At 39.3% G+C, this 9,708-nt stretch overlaps 1 protein-coding gene across 1 annotated transcript; it reads right to left on the bottom strand.

The window, feature by feature from the left end:
• Nucleotides 1–7,215: 7,215 nt before the first annotated feature.
• On the bottom strand, nt 7,216–7,686 carry LOC145980946 (uncharacterized). The gene has a single exon (XM_083114031.1). It carries the CDS (start codon nt 7,684–7,686, stop codon nt 7,216–7,218), a length of 471 nt encoding a protein of 156 aa, XP_082970157.1.
• Nucleotides 7,687–9,708: the final 2,022 nt, after the last annotated feature.

Below are 9,708 nucleotides of genomic sequence, written 5' to 3'. Positions count from 1 at the left end.
CTTTTGACATTTACAGACAGTTCCGATAATTTGGGAAACCTAGCTAGAGAAACACAAATATAAAGTATAAAAAATGTTTGTAGTATATTTCAAGGTCCGTGTTATGTCTTGCATGGTTATCTTACTTTTTGAAATGAAAATAGCTGAAATTTAGCACAAATACAGATTTACTTTTCAACAAAAATAAAAATTTAGGATATTTTAGAAGGGAAGAACCATTATATCAGAACTTTGTTTTTACAAGGAAGAAATTTTAGTACAAAATATTTGAACTCTCTTACTGGATTTTTCTTTTCGTCATAGCTCTTTGATTTTTTTAAATTCAATCATCGAATACTGGATCACTTGGATGGACTGGTCCTAGGTATCAAGAGCTACCATGTATTTCATCACATTTGTACTCATAAGAAGTAATATCAAGTACAACACATGCATATTTCAGGACTAAAAGTGGTAAACGTTCTAAATGCCAAAAGCGAGTGTGTTGGGAAATGTCATCGTTCCGCATATCATCCCTTAAGAACGTGCACATTATTGACCTCTTTACACGCCTTTGAACTGCTTAGAGGGCTACCAGCCACATGTTACTTTTCCCACATTATAAAGCATAGCACATTTCACAGTTTAACGTGGAAAAAGGTGTCTGAATTATTGTGGCACTTACAGTGTTTACCAATTTTAGTCTTCATTTGTCAATTAAAAATTGAAATTAGATGCCTGTATAAGTGTTTGTTAGCCAAATCAATAGATGTCATATATTATTTTATCTACTTTTAGAAGTAGGATTGGTCAGGGAATTACGGATTGATCTAAGATTTTCTCGAAAACTGTTGCAGTTAAGAACGTGCTAGAAACAGCAAATCACACTGTCATCTTTCCTCAGCCTTTGTTCGCTGTGGCAGTTGACGCGCGTGTGTGAGAAGTGATTTTTGATAAGCATTATGATGAATACTGTGCGAAAAAGTAGGAATTGTAAAAGTTCTGCGACATTTGGTAAAATTGCATTTTAGAATGTAGTGATGTAAGTGGTCCATTATTTCACACGTCAAAAGGTATGATGTGTCATTGTGTTGTGTTAGTATTTGATATGGCTAAATGAGCTTCTTCCTACTTAATTTGCATTACAGATTACCCAAACGGGTCAAAACGGATCTTCCTCCATTAGAACGTTTAACGTAGTGTTACTTAATAGTATCTATTCTCACCCGACGCTTGTAAATTGCAGACGTATGCGAAGAGAACATCATTGAATTATTATTACGTCCTACTTACATTATCCACATATTGCAACATCTTGACGTCTTTGCTTTCAAATATCTGATATCATATTATCACCAGTATGCAACGCACTGGCAACACCAACATCATACTCGTACAATTACTAAATTTGCGATTGGATCGATTTTCAAGAGAGCGTGGAGAGAGGCATATAACATATAACATCACAACGACAAAACACATTGCAGTAACATAAGCAAAACAAATCGCAACAATGACATGGCCGCGGTGGCTCAGTCGGTAACGCGTCTGACTACCATGCTAAAGGTCCCGGGTTCGATCCCCGGCCGGTTCAAATCCGGGAACTTTTCTAACGGTGGAAGCGGTCACGGCGCCCACCCAGCGTCGAATAACATGGGTACCTGGGGGAAACCCTGGGGGTAAAGGCGGTCAGGGGCGTGATGCTGATCACATCACCCCCACTCACGACCGGATCATGAAAGTGTGGGGCGTTACCCACACACCCCCTATACGCCTTCATGGCGTGCTGCTAAGCACAGGGGAGCACTTTACCTTTACCTTTTAACAATAACATCTACATCCAAAGCCAAGATGAAAGTAGAAAGTTTCAGAACAAGAAGAAAACTGATATATAGAAATTCTTGCAGATTTTGGCCCATTTCATACGATAACGCAACAATTATTATTGGATACTAGATTCAGTATCGTCAGTGCTGCGGAAAATTGTATCACTACCGTTGTGTAAATGTTGTTTTTTGATAAATCAGTTCGTGCTAGGCATATGTCAGGTCATATCACTTTAATCCAGCGCTTGCTTATTTATCATATTTTGTAGTCCTTTTGTGGTATTATACTTATTATTACACTAATCAATTTTGTCCCGTTAGTGATCCGTTTTACCCGCGCTTTCAAGGCAAAACGAATCAACTGCAATGCCTAACATTTCTTATAAATTAATATTGTCGTTAACTTCTGGTTCATACGTTTCTGTGAAGATGTAGTAGAAACTACAAATAATTTTTGTATAGTTTTGTACCGCTAACAGTATTCGATTCGCAATAAAACGGTTGTGAAGCAAAAATTGATCCATAATGCCCTGCTCTCCCATACTTAGCGCGGCACGAACCTGTCGGTGCAGCGTGTCGACTATGTCTGTTGTTTCTGAATGTTAGTTGAATGCTTGTCTATAGAATAAAGTGGCCCGTGCCGCTTATCTCTTCGGTATGAACACCCTAAGACACTGTTCGCTTTTTCCATGTCATTTCTATACTCTGTCCCGGCTATCTGTAGAGCAAACGAACTAAAACAAGTCTCTGCGCAAGTTGTGAAGCTAGACGACTACACCAATGAACAGGTGAGAGGAAAGTGAGTTGCGTGGACGGGAGAAGCGAGTAGAGTTACCAGCCCTCTCATTGCCCGCTCTTTTCTGATAGTATTTTCGGCCTTGCTTCAGAGATACAGTATACATGAAATCTCATTATAAGAAAGCATATGGGAAAAGAGGAACGATATAACACAAAGTGCGGTATTAATAGAACGGCCCAGTCTGAGTAGCACCAGAAACTTGTCATGCTGCTTCGGTTCAAAAGGTTATATCGATTACTATGGGTCTGCTTCTAAGCGAAACATGTTGTTTTGTCACATGTTTAATATCTAAGACACTAAAAGCTAAAATATACAATACAGTAATTTTGCATGAAATATTATATAGATGCGAAACTTTGTCCCTTACATTGAAAGAGGAAAATAAATTGAAAGTATCTTAAAACAAGAATCTTAGGAAAATATATGGGTCTGAAAGGGATGAGGAGACAGGTGAGTGGAGAAGGTTACATAATTTAATAGTTCATAATTTGTATTCATGTCCAGATATTATTAGAATGATTAAATCAAGAAGACTTAGGTGGGCAGGCAATGTGGCACGTATGGGAGAGGAAAGAAGAGTTTACTAGTATTCTTGTTGGGAAACCTGATGGTAAGAGACAAGTAGGAAGACCAAGACGAAGATGGAGCGATAATGTTGAGATGGACCTAAAGGAAATCGGCAGGGATGAAAAAGAGTATATAGATCTTGCTCAGGATACTGACAGATGGAAGGCCTGTGTTGATGCAGCCATGAACCTTCGGGTTTAAGAAGGGTAGAGAGTTAGTTAGAGTTTTCAAGGTCCATGGAGCATCTCGAGGATGGAGAAAGTTAAAATGTAAAGTGCTACCTTGTGCATTGCACCACGCCATGATGACGTATAGGGGATGTGGAGTTAGGCCCTACACTCTCTTGATCTCGGCCGACGGTGCGGGGTGATGTGATCAGCACAACGTACGTCGTCGCCTTTATCCCCCAGACAGTAAAAATATTTTCAACACTTTTTATATAATTGCATGAGGAGAAAATTTATAGAAGAAATGATATACTAAATTCTTGTCATTTAAACTTCAAACGAACACACGTTTGAAGTTTATTCAAACGAATACACGTATTTTCAAAAATACCTAAAGAATTCATTATTTCTACAGATTGTGTTTCCATAGAGAAAAATAAAAAACAAATGGATGTTTAGAATATTGGTGTTGAAACTTTAGGAAAAATCTTCTCCCTGCCCTGATGGAACCAGAATGTGATTAGAGCAGACATGTTTTACATTATTCATGTATTCATTTATTCAAATATTACAGTATCTACAATTATAATTACAGTTTGGTGGCCAGATAGTCATAACAAGTTGATATTCGTTAACGGCAATTTTTCATTTTGTCATTTTAGTGTTTGGTATTATTTTAATAGTAGTAATATATATATATATATATATATATATATATATATATATATATATGTCTGCTTACTTACAAATGTTCCATTTTATATTGGAATCTCAACTCGTGACAGTTAGGGTAGCAAAAGCAATCGAATCCTGGAATTGTTTCGTTGAAAAGATACCCTTGATCATTACCGATTCCTGAAATGAGGAAATAATGACAATTTACACTATACATTTAAACAACTTTTTACATCACACATATAATAGTGCTTTTCCTAAATATTGGCATTGTTCTCATAATTTTTCTGAGTATTTTACCATCAAGTGGGTCAGTTGGGGAACGTAGTTCCGTGTTTCGAAAGGAACTAAAACTGCGCTCAGAAATTCAGCGTCGGAGAGAAGACTTTCTAGTTTGACATCCTTAACAGCGAATCATTATATCGGCAAAAATTTGACTTTGGATCTTTCATTCACCAAATTGCTGCCATGAAAGACACATGGAAACAGTTTTAAGTGAGTCTTCTCTTGTTAAATCTAAGTGTGTAGTTTTATCGAAGTTCAATAAATAATTTTATAATCAGATGTGTCTTATTTCAAAGTTTGCAAGTGTTATTAATACAGTGTGGAAGCATTTGGTGGAAGTGTCATATGAACGATTCTGTTAATAATAGTGATATTAAATTAATAGTAATTATTATTATTATTATTACTATTATTATTATTATTATTATTATAACTGAAGAGCCCAAAACGAAGTATAACCCAAATTTGATACCTCAAACTTCCTAAAAAGAAAAAAAACTTCAATCATGCCAATCTAATGTTGCAACCGGTCAGAAACGGAATTTCTTTTTAATGATATCTAGTCTTTGAGATTCCAATTTTACCTTTGTATGTCCTGTATTTGAAGATGCATACGCATTTTTCTTACATGAACGAAGGTAAGTCTTCAATAGATTGCTTCAATGCAGGCTGCTACTAGTAAAATTAGAATTGATTTTTCCGAAAATTACAAAACATTGCATCCAATTCCAAACTCAATAATACCGCCAAAAAGTTATACTTGATTCCTATCTTTTAAGATCAACTTATCTTTTGAGAGAACTTCGAACACTTCTGTTTTAAAAAAAAGTGGCACACTCCAGTCCAGCTTCGAAGCCGATCGTGTCTGGCAGTACAGCCGAAGAAATTGTTCGGAAGCAGCAATGTTGTTTACTATCAAACATTTTAATCTCATACAGGGAATTTTGTGTCTCTCAGATTTAAAGAAAAGAGCTAACGGAAAGATTGCAAGTAGTGTGATTGGTCCTATTAATGGAACACGAAAGGTACGACCCCCTCAGACTGGTTTTGGCTACACTTAAAACTATGTCAAGACGCTTATATAAGCTTATTGCCCACAGTGTGCTTCTCCGTCGAATCCAAGAATTTAGTAAAAAAGCCCTCGGCGATTTCCCGTAAAAAGTACGACGCCCATCAGATTGATTTGGCTACACGTACGAAAGCAGGATCTGTCAGATGACGGATTAGTTAGTATTGTGAGAGTTGAAGAGTACGGACGTGTTGTTGCAGTGTTCCTCATAATTTTTTTTGTTAAAAATTAGGTATTAGTAATATAGAATATCCTATAACTAGAACACAAAAATAAAACAGACTCGTATACACTGGACTACAGGTCTGTTCGGTTTGATATATAGAAATTCTTATTATTCATATTAAACATTTTTCTGGTATACTGTACGAAAGGCTTATATTTTGTATAAAATAGTCCGATATTTGACACATCCAGCTTGTTTGTTATAATCCACTCATATTTAGAGTCAGGCAGATACACTAATTTATATATCTGTCCCAGTTTGTTATACGGGATCAATACGGCTTCTACTACGTGACACGCTTTTGCGGTCATTGCCATTCTATAAACACGACGTGCCTGTGCAGACACGCATTTAAGGTAGGTCGTTGCATCTGTAGATCAATATCTTTACGACCTGTCATAGTTTGTCAGACACCTGTGGTGTTTTTTATTAAGTATATAGTTTTTGATTTGAGCCCCAAGAAATGATATAAAAATACCGAAAACAAAATAGTAACATATTAAGTATACACATTAAGTATACACACTAAGTATACAAAGTACACTGCTGAACCCAACTGATATTTTTATTAAGCATATAGTTTTGATTTGAACCCCAAGAAATTGTATATAAATACATACGACAAAAAATGCCAAATCAAAAATATTGTAATCAATGCAATAAGATTGGGCTAAGCACCAACGTAATTGTGATCCTGAGAAACGCAAAATGCCCACTAAAATAAAGGGTGATCCGTTTGAGATGTCAGAAAAGTAAACCTTTATACACAAGAGGTTAATGTACGTGTCTGTGAGCCGTTTGTTGTAATATAAGCAGAAAGGATGTAAGTTTCGAATGAGTGGAAGTTTACTGACTTCAGCTGCGTGGCGGCAGTAGCATGCATGAAATACTCGAAACTTTTGCATACTATACGACATACTGTGTGCGCTGTTGTGCCGTGATCACCACCTTTGTTACCATGCACAGTAGCGCCGCCATGTGGCTGAAGTCTGTAAACCGCCACTTATTCGAAACTTACATACTTTCTGATTATGTTACAACAAGCTGCTCACAGATACGTAAATTAACATATTGTGTGTAAAGGTTTACTTTTCTGTCATCTCAAACAGATCACCCGTTATGTCCAAAATGCCATAGAAAATTTTGCAAGGCATACTTCAATAGACATAAAGGCTCTTGTTCTGTACAGGCATCAACATTGCCCCCACAGCAATCTACATCTGGTCTAAAAAGAAAGCTTGTTACATCCGATAATACTAGACCGACAAAGCGACCACGCAATGCACCCATTCATAGTAGTTTTGACGGTCAACTAAGGGATTATCGTCTCGTATCAGAGCCAAGATGTGATATTAAGAATTTTTTGAACAGTAAAAATTCTGATACGCTAGCTATTCTAAATGCACAAAATGGCTCTTATAAGCTATCTCTTAAAATGTATACTGAATCTAAGAAACGAAATGGCACAAAATTTACACACCCCCACATAACAGAAACTGTACCTGTACAGGGTGACAAGAAATAACCCGTACTAATGTTTGTGATCATAAAGTTATTAAACCGAAACAATTGAGCAAAACAACACTGCAGAACAATGACATGGGACCTTAGGAACATGATGTTCAGCCGGTTTCGAAGTGGCCTCCCTGGGCGGCGATACAGAGGTCCAAACGGGATTTGAAATTTTGGGCGATGGGCCGCAGGTCCACGGGCGACAATCGGTTCCACTCATGACGCAGCGATTGCTTCAGCGACTCCAAACTGTGGTAGCGTTTAGCACATACCCTGACCTCCAAAATCGACCAGACACTGTAGTCCATTGGGTTGAGGTCCAGCGAGTAGGGCGGCCATTCCGTCGATGCGATGAAGTCCGGAAAATGGGTTCTGCACCACGCTTGCGTCATTTTCGCCTTGTGGGCCGGAGCAGAGTCTTTCTGGAATGTCCATTGCGTATCGCCGAAGTGCTGCTGGGCCCACGGAAGGACGACGTTCTCGAGAATGTCGCGGCGATACACTTCTTGGTTGATTTTGACCCCTTGATCCACGAACACCAGGGGCGTCTTGCCGCTTGCGCAAATTCCACCCCACACCATGACCGACTGCGACTTTTGGCGGTGTTCGACGATGGCTGAGGTACCGGAAGCCTCTGCAGACCAGGTCCTGTCGTTTTAGTAGTTGTGCGTCTGCTCCACGGTGAACAGCTTCTCGTCTGTGAAGAGAATGCGCTCCCATTGCTGACCTGCGGCCCGGCGCTTCAGAGGGCGGCATCTTTGAGTCGCAGACGCTTGCTTTCGTCCGTGAGAAGCTGAACTTTTTGGAGCTTGTACGCCTTGATGTTGAGGTTCTTTTTCGCCATTTGCCGCACCGATTCGCGGTTGATCCCTATCTCACAGGCGACTTTTCTCATGGAGTCCCTCGGATTTCGCTGAACTCGCTTTTTGTTGATCTTGCGGTTCTGGGACGTGTTGACGGTAGGCTTTCTTCCTCTTCCGGGACGGTCGCCTTCATGGCCTAGCTCCTTGAATCGCTGAACTGAGTCTGAGACTGTCATTTTTGGAACACCCTGCAAACAAACAATTTCACATTGACGCTTTCCTTGACGCCACAGTTCCAAAATTGCACTGCGTTTGGTTGACAGTCTGAAACACAAAAACTGTAATCGTTATGAAGCCGAAACAAGAGGTACAGTTACAAAAGACTATGGAGAATCCATTAACACAACAATTATTTGGCTACGGTACACTACATTCTTGGCAGGATACGCCAAACTTTGTACGGGTTATTTCTTGTCACCCTGTATACTCAAATACAAACTTAGACGAAGTACTAAGCAGGTTGATAGACCAATTGCTTATCAAACATTCTGAGTTTGCTGCTATAGAATCAGGATGGAGTCTTCGTGGATATCCACACAGGCTCTATGTTAATATTTCTGAATTCAGACCTCTACAAGGTTCTACATATCTGCTTTTACCTGACAATATCAAAAACAGAAAAGCTGTGGTTAACGTAGAAAATACCGACCAGAAATGCTTCTTGAGGTGTATTCTGGCTGCTCTGTTTCCAGTTTTAAATAATCCACAGCGAATAAGTCATTATAAACAGCACGAACATGATTTTGATGATGCTATCGATGGCTTAGAATATCCAGTGCTTGTCCAGAATAACGATAAATTTGAAAAACAGGCCAGAGATAGCAATGGTATGCCATTATCTATTAATGTGTTTATTTGTTCTGCTAGTCGTGGCGATTGCTTAATAGATCCTCTTAGAATCAGCAACCTTGATGATGACTTTGCTGTCCAGATTCATATGCTCTTAATTGAGGGGGATGGTACATATCACCACACTCTGATACGCAATCTTCAGGCTTTAGTCAGAAAACAACAAGGCAAATCCAAGACAATATAGAAGTTGTGTCGAAGATGTTTGACTGTATTTGATGGTCGAAAAATGGTAAATGGCGTTCCTAAAAAGAATATCGAAATTGCTCAAAACAAGTTGGTCGAAAATAAAAATACTGTAGCAACCACAAACCTGTTCATATGGTTATGCCCAAACCAAACGAAAATGCCGAATTCAAAAAATTCGAAGCCTTGTTGGAGCACCCAGCGTATATAGTTTGTGATTTTGAATCAAATCTCAAACCGTTTGCTTTCTGCAGCCCAGATCCTGAAGAGTCTACAAGTACACCGCATCGGCTACATGAACCTTCTAGTTTTTGTTATGTGGTTGTACCGGATGGTGTTATTAGTAAAGGACACCTATACATGGGCCAAGATGCCATCAAAAAATTTGGGCGTAAAATAGAAAATGAGTGCCGTCGCATAGCCCATGATATATTATTAAAATCAGAACCTGTGGCCGCGGTGGCTCAGTCGGTAACGCGTCTGACTACCATGCTCAAGGTCCCGGGTTCGATCCCCGGCCGGTTCAAATCCGGGAACTTTCCTAACGATGGAAGCGGCCCCGGCGCCCACCCAGCGTCGAATAACATCGGTACCTGGGGGAAACCCTGGGGGGTAAAGGCGGTCAGGGCGTGATGCTGATCACATCACCCCCACTCACGACCGGATCAAGAAAGTGTGGGGCGTTACCCCACACCCCCTATACGC

Source organism: Lepisma saccharinum, chromosome 28, assembly GCF_977018435.1.
Source record: "Lepisma saccharinum chromosome 28, izLepSacc3.1, whole genome shotgun sequence".
NCBI lineage: Eukaryota > Metazoa > Arthropoda > Insecta > Zygentoma > Lepismatidae > Lepisma > Lepisma saccharinum.
Note: the sequence above shows the minus strand (reverse complement) of the source record. Positions and strands in the feature narration are given on the sequence as shown.